This window comes from Astatotilapia calliptera, chromosome 3, assembly GCF_964374335.1.
Source record: "Astatotilapia calliptera chromosome 3, fAstCal68.1, whole genome shotgun sequence".
Taxonomy (NCBI): domain Eukaryota; kingdom Metazoa; phylum Chordata; class Actinopteri; order Cichliformes; family Cichlidae; genus Astatotilapia; species Astatotilapia calliptera.
The window spans coordinates 47,504,561-47,526,869 of NC_137424.1; the positions used below are offsets into that span (position 1 = coordinate 47,504,561).

Consider the following 22,309-nt stretch of genomic DNA (forward strand, 5'->3'; position numbering starts at 1 on the left):
GGAGAGGGGAACTCAAACACATTTGTCTTTAATTAATTGTTTATTCATTTTGTCCAATATAATTTTTGTATGTGTATGTATGTATGTCTACATACAGTATATACAGACAGGGTGCTGCAGTGGTAATAAGAAACTGAGTCATAACAGAGATGGTGGTTTATTTAAATGTTTAAACTGCAGTTCATTATCTGGATCCATGTTCTCCTCTATTCTGGGGTAAATAAAGTTTAGGACAACACTCTGTAAAGTGTAACATATCTGAGGCAGGATGTGGTTATGTTCTTCTTGCAGAAATCTTATTAGAAAAGGACTCTAATCTCTCATCTTATCTTCACATCTAGCTTAGATACAGTTGTTTGTAGCAGTAAATGCAGGGTTTGTACTGTTAATGCAAAGTAGGACTGACTACCAATAATAAGGGCCCAGGATTTTTAATGTTTAATGTAAGTAGGAATTTGTATTTATTTAGGCTACTTTCTGTGACCTAAAAATGTTGTTATAGCAAAAATAGGCAATGCTGTTGTCCATCTTAACTGTTCCCAACAGTGTCTTAGAAAATCCTCTCAAATATCTTTTTTTTAACTAAGTTTAATTTAGTTTTAATGTGTTTTAATGGATTTTAAATAGCGTGCCTACATTAATCTTGCTGCATATCATGCAAGTTTATGACCGCTTGTTCTGCTTCTGTGTTGATTGAAACCTCCCCCCACTCTCCACCCTCTCAGTTTTTTCTCTGCACTTACTTGTGAAGCCACAGTTTGACAGACAAGAAGAGGAAACAGACGTTGTTCCTCTCCCCACAGCGATGTTTGGTGGTCGACTTTGTTATCGTAGCTACTTCGTTAAGAGCATTGTGCTACTTCTCTGGGTCTGCTTCTACTGTAAGTACACCTGTGCTTTCAGATCTTTCTCAGATGTGTGTCACAAATACAATACTAATGTGTTGTATTTGTTTGCTTCATAAACTCTGATACATGCTTAGTTAGTACATCAGAAGTGCTTCAACTCTTGAGAAGTGACGTGTCTTCCTTGGAAGAGGCTTGCAGTGTATTTTTCTTGTGAGTTTCTAAACCTGGTGTTACAAAATGTAGCGGCGACTTTAAAGCTATAATATCATGTGAACTTGTGAACTTTATATAAAAAATAAATAACTAAAAATTTAAATGTTTTTCAACACCTAAATATTCTAAGAGCAGTAGTTTCTCCCGATTAAGTCTCATGTTCTTGTGTTATGTTAAAAATTTGTTCTCCCTACTTGAGGATTTATAACTTAATCAACATTGACCATGTTACATCTTGTATTTCTAAATTGGCAGTTTGGTTTGCATCTTTGCTACTTCAGATTTCCTCTTGCATCTGTTTAGAAATCTAAATGTAGAAACTCAAGGACTGATCATCATTTCTGTTTCTGTTGCTTCCTGATTTTTTTATTTTGTATTTTTTAGGTATTTTCAAGTATAAAATGCAAGTTTTATTTTTCTATTGTATACTTCTTATGCTTATGCATAACATCTCATACAGTACAGTTCTACGCAGTAATTGATCTGACTGAAATGGGGGCGTGGACACATTTCAGAAGTCTTTTGTACAGACATAAATTGATCTATGTGTTGATTCTCTTCTATTTAGAAACAAAAACAAAAGAAAAGAAAAATACATAAAAAACATGTAGTGACTAGAAAGGACAAATAAACTCAGTATAGCAAAATGGAAAAACCTGTGAGTCAGACATGACACTAGCAACAGCAGCATTTCCTGAGTGCTCTCCACCAGTTGCAGCACTGGCCGAAAGTGATGAGCTCACAACACAGAGGGCAGTTGTAACCTTTGCCCACAAATTTGCAGCATTTTCTTTTTTATCAAAATGCAGCATTTTTTGTAATCACACAGACTATTGTTGAGTTAAAGTATTGATTATTGCTATAAATGATAATAATACTAATGAACAACTGCCTTTAGATTCCTTCAGTTGGTTTTTTCGTTGAGTATTTATTTTTGTTTTTTATTCATTTTTTATTCATGCACTGCTCTAGTTATCCTAAAATTACAAAATAAATACTTTTTGTTTGTCCATAGAGAAAGTACAACCTAGAAACATCTATGGAGCAATCATATGTAATTATTTTTGCCATATTTAAATTTTAGCTTTGCAAGGTCACTTATATCATAAATGTCAATTGTCTTCAGTCTTATATTTGCATTAGCAATCACAGTTTTCATACAAAAGCTAGAGGATATGGTTGCAGGCAATTTGGTCTTTTTTTTCTCACTAACTGAATGAACTTTGAACTTTCATGAAGATCATACTCAGTTGTTTGTATGTTTTTCAGATGTGGAGACTTCCAGTGGAAAACGCGTCATTCATAAAAACGTTGGCGATACTGTGGAGCTTTCGTCAGGCTTACCAACTGAAGGAGTGACTGCAGCAGCATGGAGATATGGAGGAATACCAGTTGCAGACAAATATGTGGGTGTTTCTAAAGACTCTCCATTTAAGAACAGATCAGAGCTGAACCTCACAGACTTTAATTTAACAGTGACAAAACTGACTCTTCAAGATTCTGGTGATTTCACTTTTGTCTCAGAGGTGAATGATAAGCAAAGGCCTTCAGTCATCATCACTCTGCAAGTTCACGGTAAGAGACATTTTTTTTTTTGCTTGTTTGTTTTAATTCTAAAAGCATCCTAATGAAAAGAAACCCCAGTAGCTCTTTTTTAAATTTTCTTTCCTCTTGATTACTTTATTGATTAACTTGTGTTTTCTGTGCTTTCACAGTCACCTTAATGTGTTAATGTTGAATACGTATTGTGTAAAATACTAATTAAATGACTTTATTTTATATTTTGAACTTTATATCTACATATCTGTTTATTGATACTAATCTGTGTGAAATACAATGCAACAGTTTGTAATGGTTAATCAACCTCAGTTTTTTGTTGTTGTTCTTTTTACTGCACATCTGTTATTGTGTCTTTCCCAGATTTTTTAGTAACTTGAAAATTAAGATGAAGATGAAATCATTTAGATATTTGCTCAAATAGCAAATCCTACTTGTTTTTGCTCATCATAACCCTCACCCATCATTGTTCTTGATTTGACTTTAATCTTGTCAATGTCCTTTATTGTGATGCTAGTGATGCGTCCATTAGGCATCTGAAGGTTGTGCAAAATGCTCCAGTGCGTCTTTTAACTGGAAGAAAAAAGTCTGAGCTTATTAATGCCATTTAATTTCACTCCACTGGCTACCTGTACATTTTAGGATCTTAATGTTAAAGTGCTTTATAAATAAAGCTGGTATGGTAATTAACTTGGAATAGAATATATCTTTAAAGCATTTAGTTTATACAATTTGGTTTGTTTTTGAGCTTTTTTTTTTTGCATTTTTTTAGACCAGATGTGACCAACTGGCAAAGCAGTACTTATCTGAATTTGTCGTTGTAATGTTAGTTATATATATTATTAGTTTTATATAATACATTTTCAGAACTCCACATATACTTTAAGCTCTGAAGCAAAAAGTGAACTGACACAGACTCTCTCTCCTTCTGTTTTCTCATTAGAGCCCATAGCTAAGCCTGACATAAAAATCAGTTCTACCTGGATTCCCTTAAATGAATCATGTAAAGTTCTGCTGGAGTGCAGCACAACTGGTGATGTCAGCTACAACTGGACTGTAGGAAAACAAACACTAACTGGTCCCAGGCAACAATACATCATCAGGGAGCAGGATGGAGAGACCAATGTCACCTGCACAGTTTCCAATCATGTCAGTGAGAAGTCTGCATTTAAAACAGTGAAGTGCAGCAAAGACACACAACAAGAACCAGGTAGTGTCCAACAGGTGTAGGACATATAACAAGTCGTTATAAAGTCTATCTACAATACAGGGAGTGCAGAATTATTAGGCAAGTTGTATTTTTGAGGAATAATTTTATTATTGAACAACAACCATGTTCTCAATGAACCCAAAAAACTCATTAATATCAAAGCTGAATGTTTTTGGAAGTAGTTTTTAGTTTGTTTTTACTTTTAGCTATTTTAGGGGGATATCTGTGTGTGCAGGTGACTATTACTGTGCATAATTATTAGGCAACTTAACAAAAAACAAATATATACCCATTTCAATTATTTATTTTTACCAGTGAAACCAATATAACATCTCCACATTCACAAATATACATTTCTGACATTCAAAAACAAATCAGAGACCAACATAGCCACCTTTCTCTGCAAGGACACTCAAAAGCCTGCCATCCATGGATTCTGTCAGTGTTTTGATCTGTTCACCATCAACATTGCGTGCAGCAGCAACCACAGCCTCCCAGACACTGTTCAGAGAGGTGTACTGTTTTCCCTCCTTGTAAATCTCACATTTGATGATGGACCACAGGTTCTCAATGGGGTTCAGATCAGGTGAACAAGGAGGCCATGTCATTAGTTTTTCTTCTTTTATACCCTTTCTTGCCAGCCACGCTGTGGAGTACTTGGAGGCGTGTGATGGAGCATTGTCCTGCATGGAAATCATGTTTTTCTTGAAGGATGCAGACTTCTTCCTGTACCACTGCTTGAAGAAGGTGTCTTCCAGAAACTGGCAGTAGGACTGGGAGTTGAGCTTGACTCCATCCTCAACCCGAAAAGGCCCCACAAGCTCATCTTTGATGATACCAGCCCAAACCAGTACTCCACCTCCACCTTGCTGGCGTCTGAGTCGGACTGGAGCTCTCTGCCCTTTACCAATCCAGCCACGGGCCCATCCATCTGGCCCATCAAGACTCACTCTCATTTCATCAGTCCATAAAACCTTAGAAAAATCAGTCTTGAGATATTTCTTGGCCCAGTCTTGACGTTTCAGCTTGTGTGTCTTGTTCAGTGGTGGTCGTCTTTCAGCCTTTCTTACCTTGGCCATGTCTCTGAGTATTGCACACCTTGTGCTTTTGGGCACTCCAGTGATGTTGCAGCTCTGAAATATGGCCAAACTGGTGGCAAGTGGCATCTTGGCAGCTGCACGCTTGACTTTTCTCAGTTCATGGGCAGTTATTTTGCGCCTTGGTTTTTCCACAAGCTTCTTGCGACCCTGTTGACTATTTTGAATGAGACGCTTGATTGTTCGATGATCACGCTTCAGAAGCTTTGCAATTTTGAGACTGCTGCATCCCTCTGCAAGATATCTCACTATTTTTGACTTTTCTGAGCCTGTCAAGTCCTTCTTTTGACCCATTTTGCCAAAGGAAAGAACGTTGCCTAATAATTATGCACACCTGATATAGGGTGTTGATGTCATTAGACCACACCCCTTCTCATTACAGAGATGTACATCACCTAATATGCTTAATTGGTAGTAGGCTTTCGAGCCTATACAGCTTGGAGTAAGACAACATGCATGAAGAGGATGATGTGGACAAAATACTCATTTGCCTAATAATTCTGCACTCCCTGTATATTGATGCAATCCTCAGATCAAACATGACCATGGATATTGTAAATCTGTGAAATGATATAGCAGGATAAATAGTTTACATACGATTGTGCAAATGTCTTGACTCACCCCTCATTTCTGTATATTTTGCAAAGAAAATAGGAAACGTGCAGTAACTTTTTGAAGCATTTCTAAACATAAATATTTAATACATAAATGCACTATATAAGGCAAAAACAGAGTTAACATCAACATTGGGTATCAGCACCTGTATTTTTCTACACAGCCTGATTTCTCCTAGGCAAGCTACCTTGTATTTCTTTAATTGGGCTTCATCACTAGTTCTCTAGACTTTTCTGTGTTCTTAATTCTATCAATTGCAGCTCCGAACCATGATAGAGACTAATCAGTCCTGTGTCCTCCACTTGTCCAGTTTCCTCAGTTTTTTAAGGACACATTGCACACCATGCTGAGATATAAACAACTGTTCAGCTAATAGCTCTTTGAAAATGACCTTGTTGGTGCAAAAATACTTTTTTGTTTGTCAAAACGTGTCATTCTTTGGATTTTTTTTTTCATGTATTAAACCAAAGAAATGTGAACAAATAGTATATTTTTCAACAGGTTGCTGGCCCAAAGACTCTAGAGGTGCAATGTAAAATCGGCTGTTGTCGTTATGTATTTTTAGTTATGTGTTGACACAACACAGGGTTATCGCCTTGAGTTAGGTATCTTGGACTTAAAAACGCAGCCAGTGTCCAAAGTAAAACTTCAAAAGACCTTTTTGTCTTTACCAGAAACTCGTAGTAATTGTTGCTCAAGTCCAATTTAAAAAATGCTGGAAAGTCTGGTTCCTTGGAAGCAAAATATAAAGAAATGAGAGACGGTTCTGGACCTTTGCACATCGCTGTAGGTGTTGATGTTGCATATAGGGTTAAATTTTGAAGTTAAAATTTTCATTCAACTTGTAAAAACTACATATCTGCATATGTTTTCTTGGCATTATTTTGGTTATGTTCATTTAATCCTAGCATGTTCCTAATGTAAACAATGTCATAATTTGCAGGAAAATACATTTTCCTTTTCATGGGCATAGCTGGTGGATGTTTGATTCTTGTCACTATAGCCATTATAGTGGGAGTTTGTTGCTGCAGAAAAAAACAAGTTGGTAAGAAACTCTTGATTGTGTCCATTTTTTAGCTAACATTAAAATAACATCAATAGTGCCATATTTTAATAGTTTATCTGAGGTTTTCCATTTGTAACCAGGAAGTGACACAAATGACCTCACTGTGTATGCTGATATTGGTGAGCTTACAAATGATGACGTAAGTATGCTCATACACTTTGCAGACATAAGTTTTGTTAGGAAAATTATGTGTTTCCTAAAAGTTTTACTTTCAATGATTTTACTTGTCTCTGTCCACTCTCAGGGGACTTCATCTACCATGCAGCCTTGCTCGGTGTACGAAACCATCGATAACAGAGTCCCAGCAGTTAAACCTGGGGTAAGAGCAAAACTTTGTTTGAGATTCTTGTAAGACTAAATTGATATCTTTTGGAGAAATAATGTCAGGTCGCTACTAGAGATGGACTGATCCGATATTACGTATCAGTATCGGTCCGATACTGACCTAAATTACTGGATCGGATATCGGAGAAAAATAAAAAATGTAATCCGATCCATTAAATATCACGAAAGCACCTCACAAAACTTGCAACACGCCGTAACTCACCTCAGAACGTTAGCACGTCGGAGCAGTATGCATCACGTGATAGAGCGGCTGTGGCATGCGGGACCTGTCGGTGGTCTGGATAGCATTTGGAGCTTCGCTAGCAACCCGGCATTTCATCTCCGACAAAGTTATCCCCGAGAGAAGTAAAGTAAAGTAAAGCAAGTGTGTAAGTCCAGCTCTGAATGTTTGTAAAGCATTCCCACGTTAAGCTTAACGAGTGACTGCCTCTTGCTCTCCGGCTGCTACTTCAATCGTGAAACTGATCAGCTGATCGGCTTTTCTGTCGCGAGTCCGTCTCTCTTGTTTGTTTTTGGTCCACTTTGCACCAGAAAGAGGAAACCAGCGGCTGAACAACAGCAGCACGTTTAAGCTTGATAAGCTGTTGTTAGAATTTATTTAATATTACTTTCTACACCAGGATCTTTTTCTACGTAGCTGACGGCTGTAACTGTGCAGGGGCGGATCTAGCAAAGTTTAGCCAGGGGGGCCGATAGGGCATTAACTGGGAAAAGGGGGCACAAAGACAGACTTTTCTTTCTTATTCTCATTTAAAATGTCGAGCTTTTAATAAATAATTATCTGACACCCAAAGTTTTAATTTGATGTAAAATGAATAGAAGTCAATTACTGTATATAGTGACTATTAAGTCTAATATATATACCCTAGTAAGCTATAGTACTTTTTCCTTTGGGAAGGTACCATCTGTGCAGTCTGCAATTTTGTTGAAGAAAGATGTTGAATCTATTTAATATTTCTTGAAAAATAATTGATTTCTGTGCATTTTTTTTCACACTGCATCAAATTAAGGTTGATTACGTTGATTAAGCATCATGAGGTGGCGCGTGAGGGGTGGTTCCCTATTTTTTATTTATTTATGTTGTTGCTGGGAGTTGGAACCCTATTAGTTAGGTTGCTTAATATTTACGCTAAGTACTCTTTAAAATACCAGAATAGGGAGGATGGTGTAGGTCTAAGTTTATTAGATTGATCAGTATTGCTGAACTATGAAATATTTTTTTTGTATACAGGTATAACAGAATAGCTTTAGTGTAGTTGTTGTTTTAAACTTGAGTATGAACTTGCAGACTTGCAAAATGCAGCAAGATATTTTAAAAAACAGTTTTGTTGATTAAAAAACACTATATCGGATTCATATCGGTATCGGCAGATATCCAAATTTATGATATCGGTATCGGTATCGGACATAAAAAAGTGGTATCGTGCCATCTCTAGTCGCTACAGTATACTTTTCCCTACCTTGTGCTCAATATTTAGTACTCCACTTTTTATACTTCACTTTTTGTAAATCCTGGTTAATGTTAAAACAGACCAAGTAACTGTGGATTTGATGTCTTTTTTTCACACTTACAGCCTCAGACCATCTACGACAAGATCCAGCTTAATCGTGTGAGGAAGGTTTCAGTGTCCCCCTACCAAGATGTTTCCTAGTTGGTGTACAGTTTCCTTTGTCCATTTTTTGTGTAAACATAAAAAAGGTGAAGTTTAACATTTTGCTTTTAACAACAATTTATAAAATGAGCAGAATGAGAAAATACAAGGTTAATATGAAAACAAAAGAGGAAACATTTGTTTACTACATTTAGTCTGTGACTTTTATAATATTATTATTATAATACTGGAGAAAGTGTCTCTTTTTTTTTATTGACGTTGTAAGCTATATGAGGAAATTCATTAACGTGTAAATTATGTAAATTACAGAGTATATTATGATTTTTTTCTTCTGATACACTTAATTGCATTAATGTGACTGTAAATTATTTTGTTAATAATTATTTTGTTGACAATAGTTCTACCAGTATTTTTTTTTATTGTTATAAAAACTACCTGCACAGTCATAGTATGCAGTGCTCATTCTACTACAATTATTGTCAGTCCCAAACACTGAATCAACAGACATCTTAACCAACAAAGTGATAGTTAACACAGAATTAGAGTTTTTGAACCATGACAATCCTCATTAACTCAGGGTTAAAGCCCCTTCATAGCATAGTCCTTAATTGTGCTGCCTGTATTGTCTGTATTGCGTATTGTCTGTCTTGTCTTAATGTTGGTTTAAAATGGAGCACTGTAACAAAAAATAATTTCCCCCAGGGATCAATAAAGTATTCTGATTCTGATTCTGATTCTGTCCCAGACTCTCCATCAGCCAATCACAACAAACTGTTATATTCTGTTTGTCAAAGCCGTTGGATGGAAGAGTCGCATCATCTCCAATCACTCCAATGGACCATTTATTTAGAACAGTGGTGGAAGATGGAGCCTCACAATAGTTCCAAAAGTTAGCAATACATACTAGCCACACCGCAGAGATATAACAGCACAAAAGACTGAGATGCACTTTTTAAAGGGAAGATGTTTAAAAATAAAACTCCATGCTATCAGTACACCAAGAAAAAATTAAGTTGTGCCATACAATGCAAGCCTAATGTTTTGTTAGTGTCTACATTAGGAGATTTAGGTGCTGTAAAAAAAAAAAAAAAAAAAGCAAGTTAAAGACAATGTTAGCAGAGCAACATGGGCTCAAATTGTGGTCATAAATATTTTGTACTTGTAAATCAGTTTTGTACTTGTAAATCAGGATTTGTATGTATAAAAAGAATTTGTGTGTGGACTTAGCCAAAAAAAAAACATGTGAAACTCTTCAAGTTACAAGTACGGATTTTGACCCTATTTTTCTTCCTTTCATCTGATTGGCCAATGTCATGTCAATCACAAATTTAACTATCCAATCAGAGGACAGATGGGTTTGGCTGTCGAAGGGGCGCTTTTTTGAACTGCAGGTCCTTAGTTTAGGTGGAGTTTATTTTCGTTGTGCTGACTCGTACTGTGTACTAGCTAGCATGATGGAGTTTCTATACAGTTGGGTGGGTGATATGATGTTACTGGTGAACTTTATTTTATTCATATGGTTAGTTAGTAGAGTTGCCATCCGTCCAGTAAAAAACGGAATCCTCTGGTATTCAGAGTTAATATTACGTGTTTCGTATTGAGCTGAAAATAAACGGGATTTGTCCCGTACTTCAGAAACAATAGAAAAAAAGACAAAAAGCTGGAGTTATTCTGTGTCTTTACGCTGTCAGCTGCCTCTTCTTCTCTCATTCTCCCCCCTCCCTCTCCTGCTGCTACTTCAATCATGAAACTGATCAATGATCAGCTGATCAGCATTTCTGCCGCAAGTCCCGTCTCTCTTGCTTGTTTATCTCCCGCTTTGCGCCAGAAAGAGGAAACTAGCGGAGGTCGCATTAAACAGCAGAAGCGCCTTTAAACTTGATAAGCTGTTGTTAGAATTTATCTAGTATTGCTTTCTAGTATCAGCTGATGTTTGTTGGAGCCACAGCTGTAAAGCTGCTGGTCATGATATCGGTTTGGTTATCTGGTGAGAGGGAAACATGAAGATGAAACCAGGAGATGTTCTTACTGAATCATCAGAGCTGAACAGGTGATGGAGAAACAGGTTTGCCTTTTAGGTGACATGAATGAGTTGAAGGAAAGCTATGAACTGTTTCTGAGAGACAACTTACACCAGGATCCTTTTTTATGTAGCTGACAGCTGGTAACTGTGCAGGGGCGGGTCTAGCAAAGTTTTGCCATGGGGCCAGGTAGGACATTAACAGGGAAAGGGGGGCACAAAGAAATACTTTTCTTTCTTATTCTCATTTAAAATTTCTAGCTTTTAACAAATAATTATCCGAATCTTACAACCAAAGTTTTCATCTGATGTCAAATGTATAGAAATCCATTATTGTACATAGCAAGTTTTTTTCAGGGTCCTAACATAATTTCTTCAGAAGAAATTACTGTACATGATGCCAGTATTTTCCCACATTTTCTAGATACTGTACTAGTACTTTGTGTAAAATGCCATCAAAAAGTCAGTTAAGTTTTATTCTTGCTCACCTGTCTTTCTGTCTCCTTTCACTTTTAAAAGGTTGCCATGTTAGAAAAAATATTTTGCCCTGCCATGCTGTTTATTGATGTGGTAAATAAATAGTTTATGAAAATATCACTAAATCTGTCATTTATTATTTTTAATATTCAGTAATGGTCATGTCTCACCTCTAGTCCTCTCTGTCTTAATTTCAGGTTTCCACCATATGTTGTAGATAGTTCAGGAGGTTAACTCAACCAAGCAGTCTTTGGGTTTTGGCTAAGTACTGTTTAGAATACCAGAATAGGGAGGATGGTGTAGGTTTAAGTTTATTAGATTGATACATATGTACCAACAAGACAGTGTACATCACTGTCACAACAAAGTTTGTTTTCATTCAAAGGCTTTATGGTTTTTCCTATAATACCTGGTGGGCCGGTCTCTAGGCAAAATGCCCGGGCTGATTTTTTTGTCCCAGTCCAGCCCTGGTGACAACCTGAATTCTGAACACCCACTGACATGACTCTTGCTTACTCAAGGGCTCTGCTACTAGTCTTCCTCCCACTGTCACTTGGTGATCCAACTTAGTGTAAGAGTCAACATTGTAGTGCCATGGAGTGAAGCACACAATATACACACAACTCTATTTTGCAGAATTAAAGGATTAAAGTAATAAAACTGGAAGTAGTAAGGCATTGTGACCAATTTGCAACTGACTTTCGGGGATCGGTTACCATCATATGTACAACTTCAAAGTAAAGAAAATCCAACAGAATCAAATAGAAATTAATACATGATTTTGACCATCCTGACACTGGTCCAACACGACAAACCTATAAATAGAGGGATGTTTCTCATTTACGGTATTTAAGGTTGTGCATTTATTTACAAATGTATTATATTATATGATCCAAAACAAATATACCTGAGTTTATGTGAACTCATTTAAAATTAACATATAAGAATGCAAATTTTCATGTGGTAAAATTATTTTGATTTGGAAAATAATTCAGAAAGAACATTCAATTTGATTTTGCACCAAGCACCAGTAAACACAACTGAACACAGCACAAAAAAACAAACAAAAAAAAAACAGTGTAAGCTGAAATAATCTGGACAGTACTGGATTGCTGTAATTATAGCTTACATCTGTACATGTAATAGCAAAAAATAGAGAGGGAGAGATTTACATTTGAGATAATGAAATATTTTAAAAAGGCAGAAAAAACACATAATTACCTTCAAACCTATATTTGAGATAATTTAAGAATCCTGAACACCTATACAATAGTGAGTAACGATCAGCATGTCTAAGTTATGACACTTCATTTTTAACTTTATCAGTTAAATAACTGATGTATTCATTATACTGAGTCCATCACCTGAAGATTATGTCAGAATGCATTCAATCGAATACGATGGTTGTCTGCCGTTTGTCTTCAGTCATGTCTTCGCACTCATTCAGGAATTCTTGTTGAGGCTGTTGTGACATTCTTGAAACTATTATGACATATAATAAAGTAGAAAGGAACTTGGTTATTTGGGCAGTGTATAAAAAATGTGTAATGAATGCTAGCAACTACACAAAATTGAAATAGAAACTTACCTTTAAACTTTTATCACCTAAATATAATACAGGCCATCTAGACTTATTTTATCATCATTTATTTTATCATTTTCAATTCTGTGAAATTGCATCATAATTCTCGTCATTCACGAACTATTTGAATTTTATTTCTAGACCAAACTGGTTGAGGAGTTACTGTAATGCTAAGCGCACGTGGTAAAATCTTGGCAAAGCTGATTTTTCTGTCTGTGTTCAGGCACAAGTACCTTTTGAATGCTTCGTGCTATACATAAAATATCCCTCAAAGCTCATCTTCTTTTCTTTCCAGAACCTTTTGTCTGTAGCCCAAATGGTAACTGAGTCATTTAAAGAGTGCTTGAAATATGGGCCCACCCCTGGGCAAATTGTAAAAGGGTAATTCACGTATGAGGGACCATGTGACTGAGCATTGCTAAATTAGGTACATAATTTAATTTTTCACATCCAGATTTAATTTGTTCTATGCTAAACCGCAAACAATATTAGGATTTACCATTCACTGCTTCAATTATAGGAAAGTATTCTTGTATATATACATATTATTATTATTATGTACATATTCATAAGCTGCTTTTACTGTTTTTGAATTCAAGAAATAATTAAACAGGAAAAAAGTGCTGTGAATGGATATTTATTTTAACACAATGAGTGGAATTAACATGCATAATATGCTGCTTGCAAATGTAGTCAACTCTTTCCACATTTGTACATTTCTAACTTGTAAATTATTGATTTCAATAGCATGAGGCAGAGGCTTAATCATGTTGACCAACATTTTCCAAAGTAAGTTAAACAATTTGCAACAAAGCAGGTAAGAGGAGAAACTTGCACACATTATTGCAGTTTCTTAACGACAAAGAAGGAGTCAAGCAGTTAAAGTGGCACTATTCAATACAGACACTAAAACATCACCCTACGAATAGCATTTTGAGTAGAATGTCCACTAGTATTTTTAAGTCTTCATGTAGTACTGGCATGGTACAAAGCATCCATGAATGCATGTTTTCCACCTAACTTCATAATCTGCCCATTTGCTCACTTTGTTCTTCATGCTCTTGTTCAAGCTCAAATTCAAATTCAAATTCAAATTTTATTTGTCACGTACACAGTCATACACAGTACGATATGTAGTGAAATGCTTGGACAACTGCTCGTGACCTAAAGAAAACAAAAAAGGAAAAGGCTATGAATAAGACAGGAAATAAATATGAAAAATTAAAAAGGGTAAATTTAACTAGGAAGGAATAAAATATAAATTAAGGTTAAAAATGAAATAACTGTACAACACAAATTAGAATGAAGGGTAAATTTAACTGGGAGAATAAGATAAAATATATAAATTAAAGTTGAAAATAAAATAACTGTACAACAAAATACACAATACACAATATAGAACTATATAAGAATGTATGAGCTCTCTGTTCTCCTCCTTGTGTTGAACTAGAACATGATGAACATATAATCTTATATAAATATTTATAACAGCAGGTTGGAGATCCACATTTATATATAGTATAACACTCGGCTTAATGATTTCGCATACTTGTGCATGTCAAATCTTACTTGTTTCATTTTGCTCACTTGCTCTTTTGTTGCCGTCTTCATTTTGATTTCTTTTCTGCTCTTCCTCTGTCTGTCTTTGAACTGCCACTAAAAATGTAAATGTAACAGAAATAGAATTTAATAAATTGTCTAAACTGATTCATATTCATTTATAGCAATTTCAGTTGAATACCAGCTGATGCTGGACATCGAGAGCTAACATCATTTTCACTTGTTGCCTCCTGGATCTGGAGGTGTACTGTAAACAAACAATGAAGCACAATTCGAACAGTATTGAAATAGAAATCTTTAACAAACTAAATTAATAAAGTACATCTGCTCCTTGACTGGGAACTAGCAATATACCAGCAAACTAGTGGTTCTGAAAATTAGCTAATAATCTCTATCTGGCCTATATGAGCTAATGTTTGCAATGCTGCTTGGGCAACAAGTAAGTAAAAGTTCACATTGTCAGAACAGTTTGCACTTTTGCTATATTTCAGGTAAAGTGTCTTTAAAGTCAATTCGCTCTACGATTCGATTCAATTCGATTTGAATCAGGGAAATTTTGCCTCAGAAATATTATAATTCAGATCATGCATCAGTACATTTCCATATTTTTATATCTATAAAAAGAAAGCTGACAGTTGCGAGACTTTATCAAAGGTGTGTAAGCATCACAGCAGATGCCTTTGTGTCAAAATAGCTGAGGATAAAACAAAGAAAAACATGAAGGTCATTTTCCTGGCCTGGGATTTTATAAAAATATTCTGCAGTAAATCACAAACGAAAGAAAACCATTAATCAACATATGAACATTACCTGATGCTGCTAAAGTGAAGCAGAGCAAAGTTACAGAGGTTTTATTAGAGACATAGCCAAGCATTTTGCAATTTTGCATAATTTTAAAAAGTTTAAGTTTGTTCAGTATTGAACTGCAGAAATGAGGCTTTCTTTTTAGAAGTAACAGCCACCAACAGCGCTGTAAACAACGGTAGACTTGTGCATAACAAGCAAGCGAATAATTCAGAAAACAGATTTTTAGACAGGAAACTGTTCTTGAAGTGTACTGTGAGAGAGAGAGAGAGAGAGGGAGAGAGAGAGAGAGAGAGCTGTGCATGAAGTGTGATTTTATCGTGGTGGAAGCAAAACAGCACAAGTAAGACGGAATTCATGACGATGTTTATGTGAAGTTTGGATCTTCTTTTGCTGCTGGTTCAGTCAAATAGTTTGTAGAGAGATAAAACCTGCAGCTTCAGAATCAAGCGCAAAAAGGGCTTAATCACAAAGCGCGGACCCGCCGAAACATCAGAATCAGTGAGCTATTCAAGCTGTTTAGAGTGATATGAATCATGTAAACTGCTCCTCTTCATATCAAAATGTTTAGAGTTTCAAATGGCATTTTTAAGTGTGTTATTGGAAAGTATTGATGAAATGTATGTAAAATTATTTTATGAAAAAATAAGCATTGTTTTCCCACCTAACTTCACTATTTGCCCATTTGCTCACCTTGGTCTTCCTGGTTTTGTAAAGCCTCTCCAGGATTGTCAGTTCTTCTTTGCGCTGGAAAACACACACTCTCATTAAATTCAACTAAAAAATAACAAGAAATATAATCTACTATTGTATTAGTCAGCAATGATCTCACAGTATCAGAACAGTTTGCATTTTTGCCATATTTCTGGTAATGTGTGTTTTAAATCTGCTGTAAAGTGTGTTATGAAATTACCTCCTCGTCTTCGTTGTACCAGAGTAACAACAGTCTGAGTTATACATGACAAGTCACCCTGCGGGCTGTATGATTGCACTGTAACATCAAGAAAGATGGACATTAAAACCTGTTTTCCTTCTACCCTGTCTCCAGTCTTCAGTTGGCAGAATATAACATTAAAAGACAATGTCAGAAAATTATACTAAAATACATGACAGTTGCCAAAAGAGGGTCTAACCTCATATTATCTTCAATGCTCTCTACTGCTCTGCACACAGAGGAGGAAACTGAATAAACATTTTCTTCTGGAGGTGATTTATTTTTCCACTTACCTCGATAACGATAAATCATATAAAATATGATGCCACATATTCCAAAAGTGGCAAAGACCCAAATAACAATTTTTCCAGCACAGTACTGTGTCTCTGTTGTGGGTGAAGGTGGAGTCGTACAATTTGAATCTATACAGAGGAAGCAAAAACATAATCATCAGATATGTGAATTATCTGTGTCAACTGGTTTGTCCGTTTTAGTTTCAGTTTAGAGTCCTTCCAGCAAAGGATGTATTGACACCACTACTAGTTACTGATACAGGATCTTTTGTTTAATCTTCATCTCAGCCTATGTTGTGCTTATATGTTAAAGAATGTGTCCCATTCAACAACTTACCACAGATCTTACTCTCACACTTTGGTGTGACAGGTTTGGATGAAACACTCTCTGTGTCTCTGCTGGAGATGCAGGTAAAACTGGCAAAGTTCTCTTTGGTGTTGACAAATGCAAAAAGCTGTGCAGAGCTGTCACTGGGATGACTCTTGTTGATGGTGAGCACACTGACTGGTTCAACACTCCAGGAGAGGTTAACACCCTCATCCAGAGAAGAGCAGTTCACCACCATTAAACAGCCACTTTCTACAGATGTACTCGTGACTATCTGGATGGATGGCTGCTGGAGCTTTTCTGCAAGGATGGAGAGTAAAAATGAGAAATTCACAAAAAGTAAAGACAAGCCTGCATAGCTTAATTTAAACCAAGCAGTATATTTGATTGTAGACGGCTAAATTTTATATTTATGCAGCATGGGTGCATTCAAAATAGTCTGTAATAGTCCATAAATGCTGCAAATCTTTAAATAAGATAAATAAGAGATGGTTGATTGAGATGATACAACAAAAAAGTCAAAATATAAAGGATTTCATTATTAATACAGTTTTATTTATACATCACTTACGTTTTGCCGTAATTTTGATCTGATTCGTTTTGCGTTTAACCTCACTGTTGAAGACTTCTACAGTGTATTCACTGGCATCGCTTTGCTTCAAGTTGTGAATTGTTAGGTCACCTATACAATAAAATGCATTGAAACTAAATCAAGAAAGAAATAAAACTACAATTCCTTTGCAATAAAAAAGCTGATAAATGTCACCTGATGTTGTGTTAAGAGTGAGTCTCCCTGTGTACTGAGGGACACGTTCAGTGTTTATTTTCCCATTGCGATAAGTGGCAATCAAAGTGAAGTTGGTGAATATTGACCACTCAATTCTGGTGAGATTCCACGATGAGTCGACTGCTGAGGGCAATGTGATGCTCTCTCCAAGGTACCCAGAGACTTTTGGAGGTGATTTATCTACTGCTTCTGTCTGTACAACTTGTAATGCTGTCAAATAAATACAAAAACACATTTAGCAACACTGTACATATTCTCTCAGATTTAAACACTCAAAGAAGGAAGGAAAAGAACTTCTATAAATACTCGTGACTTTAAGCTTCAAAAACTCCGCTACTCTGATATCTTTAGACATTTTTACATTTTATTTTGTTGGAATTTTTAAATACAGAAATTGTAAAATTTTGTTTGCTTTTCAAGCCTAAATATGACAGTTTCATAAAATGGCTAACGACAGCTATCTGTCACATAATTACACGATGATCAATCATTCAGGTAAGGAAATCCCAAAAGGTTGATTCAGTTCATCTAACGTTTTCTCCCACTGAAAACAATCAAATTCTTGGGATATTCTGGTGGTTTTTTGTGCAGCATTAGCAGTAGTTTCAACAATAAGTAGGCAATATCGAACACCTACTTCAAGATATTTTTCTTTTTGGTTCAAACGGATAATCCCAATGACTCTATCAGTCTTGACAGAGAATTCCTTCTGACATTTTATATTAATTAATTATTTTTTAAAGTGTAAGCTAAGGTAGATATCAATACAGATTGAAAATATATAATCTTTCAGGATAAAGATCAAAGCATTTCCAAAATCACACAAAAATGGTCAAGCTAATAGATTGTACAATAGGAATGTATGTTAATGAACACTAAACACATGGATATATGGTCTCATTTTCAGAAGAGTTAACAACAAGTTGTATGAGAAACGGAAATGAAGCCATGTGACAGCAGCCAAGTTTATACACCAGCTAACCATCCTCCTTTTTTATAATACGTACAACAGTAAATCATTTCACTATACACACTTTTCTTGGAACAAATCTAAAATTTAAAGGGTAACATTTACATCATTTATGTCTAGCATGTGAGGCGATTAATTCAAAAGTTAAGTTTTGCACTACTACCTAAGAAACCAGGAAGTTACTCATTTTTAAAGCAAAATGTAAAAATATTTCAAAACGTATTTAATCTCCAGGTCTGGCAAATCTGTGTCTGATAAATAGCTTCAGATAATGTACACAGGACATACCTTTAAAGAAAAGAATAAATAGGGTCGGTAGTCTCATGGTGGTTGACGTGAAACACAGTCAAAGTGCTTTGACTTCCTGATTTTTTTGTATTTGCTACATCACTTCTTCCTCTTTTCTGCATCCGCATCTGCGCATCTCATATGTGTGTGTGTTGTTATTATTAATACATTTTTATTTATACATCACTTACGTTTTGCTGTGACTTGATGTACTTTGTCTTCACCCTCGCTGTAGAAGTCTTCACCCTCGCTGTTGAAGACTTCTACAGTGTATTCACTGGCATCGCTTTGCTTCAAGTTGTGAATTGTTAGGTCACCTATACAATAAAATGCATTGAAACCAAATCAAGAAAGAAATAAAACTGCAATTCCTTTGCAATAAAAAAGCTGATAAATGACACCTGATGTTGTGTTAAGAGTGAGTCTCCCTGTGTACTGAGGGACACGTTCAGTGTTTATTTTCCTGTTGCGATAAGTGGCAATCAAAGTGATGTTGGGGAATATTGACCACTCAATTTTGATGAGCCTCCATGATGGGTCGACTCCTGAGGGCAATGTGATGCTCTCTCCAAGGTACCCAGAGACTTCGCGATGTGATTTAGCTACTGCTGCTGGTTGAACACCTTGCACTGCTGTTAAATAAATATATAAACACATTTAGCAACAATGTACATTGTCTCTTAGGTCTAAACACTAAAAAAGAAAGGAAAAGCACTAGTCTACATACTTTTGACCTACAACTAAAAGTTTAAACATTTCAGCTCCACTGCATGAGTCAACAAATTTAGTTTGCTTTCATTTGACCCATCTCTAAATACGATATTGTCATAAAATGGCTAATGACAGCTATCTGTCACATAATTATGTGGTGATCTTGATTAGAAATAATTGGAAATTATCAACAATAAATGATGTTTAAGAGTGGTTTTAATAGTTAAATCAACACATGAAGACAGTGGATGTCCAAGTTGTTTTTTTAGCAGTATTTACAGTAGTTTCAACGATAAGCAGGCCATACTGAACATCTGTTGTCAATATATTTTTCTTTTTGGGTCAAACTGATAATCCCAATGACTCCATCTGTCTAGACATCCAACATTCTCCTTTTCAGTATAAGACAGGGTAGATATCAATACAAATTTTAAATATATAATCTTTGACCATAAACATCAATATATATATAATATAATATGTTTTAAATATATAAATATTTAAAACATTTTTTATCTCCAGGTCTGACACATCTTTGGATGATACATAGCTTCAGATACGACGTACCTTTAGAGAAAAGAATAAAAAGGGTTGGTAGTCTCATGGTAGCTGGCGTCAACACAGTCAAAGTGCTTTGACTTTCTGTAATTTTTGTATTTCATACATCACTTCTTCCTCTTTCCGCATCTGCCTCCATCACACTAACCCTCTGGATGTCATCCTGCACTACAACCATGAATATTTTTCCTTTTCTCCTCCTTCCTGACAGCTCCACACTCAGCATCGTTTGTCTAATATATACACATTCCCTCCTTTGAACATGCACAAAGCATCTTTGTCTTGACTCTTTGTCAAAACGCTCCACTTGAGCTGTCCTCTGATCTACTCTTAATGCTGTCTATCCTAGTCATGAGTCACAACCAATGAAAACCTTAACATTTTCATCTCAATGACCTGTCTTCACATCACTCTTGTTCTTGAAAATCAGTCAAAGTACTCTTTGTGTCAATCACCAAACTGTGTTAATGAGTTTGGTTAAAAAGCCTACTGCCCTGCCAGGTGTGTCATCCAGATTAGCTATCCTCTGCACTTCCTGATTCCCTACCCGTCTTCCATCTGGAAAGTGTTCACCACACCCATTCCCACCCTTTTTGCAAATCTACTACTATCTGTCTTTCTGTGTTTCTCTCCATTAAAGCATACCTGCCCAACACCTCATCACCTACATGTCCATTAAAGTCAGCTCCAATCACCACTCTCTCTCTACTGAGGACACTCTTTACCACATCATACAATTTACTACAGAAATACTACCCTACTTTTTCCTTAAATAACATATTCTTCTTATAATATGTTCATCACTTATTTCAAAATATTGTCCGTTATCAAAGTTACCATCCTCTTTTATTTGGTACATTTTGAATTTCTTTCTTTCCGTTTTTTAAAATGTATTTTATGGTTTCATTTTCAATTATATAGCATTTGTATTTTGTATTATTGTAGGTTATTTTTTCTGTAGTGTGGAAAATTCCAGTCAACTTTAGCTACATGGAATATCATGACTGTGGAAATTTGTCACCTCGTGTTAGGGCGCACACACTCCTATGTATGTCAGCCTCACTTCCTTTTTTCAGACCAAAAAACGAATACACAACTCAACTATCTGGTGACACATATGAGGTTTGACTGACATCATTTAATACTTTTTTTTTCCAAGAGTCTTTTCTTAAGAGACAGTGACCTGCAGAGACAAGTGGTAATTTCAGGACATTAAGACATTAGTTTCAGTACAACAAAGTGAGAGCAAAATACACCCAATAAAAAATACAATTACATTTTAAAAAAGGAAAACACTCCAAATGTACATATAAACTGGTCGTCAGTGATGTGACTATCTGTAATGTAAAAAAAAGACATCTTTGAATGACAAAAGACACATAAATATATCCATCATTAAAATCAATACCTTTGTTATTACTCCAGACAACCAGCTCTAGCTAGTGTTATAGATTCATCTACTCATAATCGATGAAAGTTGACCCCCATACACAGACATAGCAGGGCTAGATAAGCTCCAGGTGCCCATGGTGTAATGTCTGCGCCAACTAAGCATAGGTGCATTTCTACTGCTTCAGTTTAAGTGTAACAATACAATCATCTTCCTTTTAACACTGTGTTTTATTGTCATCCTTTAATCTTGTCCAGCCGTTTGTACATATAGTATGTGTAAATGCTTGGACAGGTTTCATAATAAAAAAAACCCTGCAGTAATGAAGGGCACCTATGCACTGAAACTCTTTTAGGATCTTAATTTGAAATACGTTTTTAGGTTAAGAGTGGTGCTCACAGTGAGTGACCAAATCACATAAACAATACAAAACATGTTTTAGAAACAGTGAAATTGTCCTTCCAGACTCACTTAAAATTTCTTATTTACTACAAAGTTAGCATTTCACCTTCTTCATGTGGAATAAAAAATATAAGAAGAAATAGTTCAAAGATGGTTTCATGTCTCCGCATTTAGGCTATGAAAGCTGTCTATAAATGTCAGGCAAACTTTTAGTAAAGTTTTCTGTTCATTCTTTGCCTTTTAAGGTCAGTCTTGCAGGAACTAAAAAAGTAAAAAAAAGAAGATGCTAAAGATAGAAAAGAGAACTGAGATATAGTCTGAGAAAAATAAAGTGAAGCCTTTCAGGTCTGATTGCATATGAAAAAGTCATTGTGAACAATAAAAATGCTTGAATATTTCCCATAGATCTGTCATGGGTGGATCTTAGGTAAACAGTGCAGGAATATCATATTTATTAAGAATCTAATTTAAAGAGCAAACAAAATGCAACAATGGGAACTAGAACCACAGAGCAAAGTTAACAGTCAGCAGTTTTTCAAGCAAGTAAATGGAAGATCGTCAGTAACGTGCTATTTTTGTGGCCTTGGTGTTTTTCCTACAAGTTCTATATTTATGTCAGTAAAGACCTTTCTGTGCCACAC

The 22,309-nt window shown here is 35.7% G+C and overlaps 2 protein-coding genes across 3 annotated transcripts; one reads left to right on the forward strand and one right to left on the reverse strand.

Moving 5' to 3' along the window:
• The first annotated feature begins 759 nt into the window (after positions 1–759).
• On the forward strand, positions 760–9,006 carry LOC145421295 (uncharacterized). Its single transcript, XM_080291397.1, has 7 exons — positions 760–881; positions 2,331–2,636; positions 3,562–3,828; positions 6,484–6,585; positions 6,687–6,745; positions 6,851–6,925; positions 8,526–9,006. The coding sequence occupies exons 1-7, from the start codon at positions 806–808 to the stop codon at positions 8,601–8,603; spliced, it is 963 nt and encodes a 320-aa protein (XP_080147523.1). The 5' UTR covers positions 760–805; the 3' UTR covers positions 8,604–9,006.
• A 4,258-nt stretch (positions 9,007–13,264) lies between these two features.
• On the reverse strand, positions 13,265–18,674 carry LOC113019205 (uncharacterized). Of its 2 annotated transcripts, none has more exons than XM_080298467.1 (9): positions 18,608–18,674; positions 17,329–17,559; positions 17,134–17,244; positions 16,572–16,862; positions 16,235–16,363; positions 15,921–15,998; positions 15,701–15,754; positions 14,231–14,299; positions 13,265–13,807 (listed from the first exon to the last, which is right to left on the reverse strand). In XM_080298467.1, exons 1-9 carry the CDS (start codon positions 18,642–18,644, stop codon positions 13,740–13,742), a joined length of 1,068 nt encoding a protein of 355 aa, XP_080154593.1. In that variant the 5' UTR covers positions 18,645–18,674; the 3' UTR covers positions 13,265–13,739. The 2 variants fall into 2 exon arrangements, with proteins under 2 accessions (XP_080154593.1, XP_080154592.1); XM_080298466.1 differs by having other exon boundaries at positions 14,213–14,299.
• Between the last annotated feature and the right edge of the window lie 3,635 nt (positions 18,675–22,309).

What these genes read in the sequence shown, in the direction of transcription:
- LOC145421295 (XM_080291397.1), top strand. Translation starts at nt 806, where the DNA reads ATGTTTGGTGGTCGACTTTGTTATCGTAGCTACTTCGTTAAGAGCATT. An exon ending in TCTCTGGGTCTGCTTCTACT is followed by an intron (nt 882 to 2,330) that starts GTAAGTACACCT and finishes TATGTTTTTCAG; the next exon opens with ATGTGGAGACTTCCAGTGGA. An exon ending in GTGAGCTTACAAATGATGAC is followed by an intron (nt 6,746 to 6,850) that starts GTAAGTATGCTC and finishes GTCCACTCTCAG; the next exon opens with GGGACTTCATCTACCATGCA.
- LOC113019205 (XM_080298466.1), bottom strand. Translation starts at nt 18,644, where the DNA reads ATGAGACTACCGACCCTATTTATTCTTTTCTTTAAAG. An exon ending in CACTCTTAACACAACATCAG is followed by an intron (nt 17,245 to 17,328) that starts GTGACATTTATC and finishes TTTATTGTATAG; the next exon opens with GTGACCTAACAATTCACAAC. An exon ending in TATGATTTATCGTTATCGAG is followed by an intron (nt 15,999 to 16,234) that starts GTAAGTGGAAAA and finishes TTGATGTTACAG; the next exon opens with TGCAATCATACAGCCCGCAG.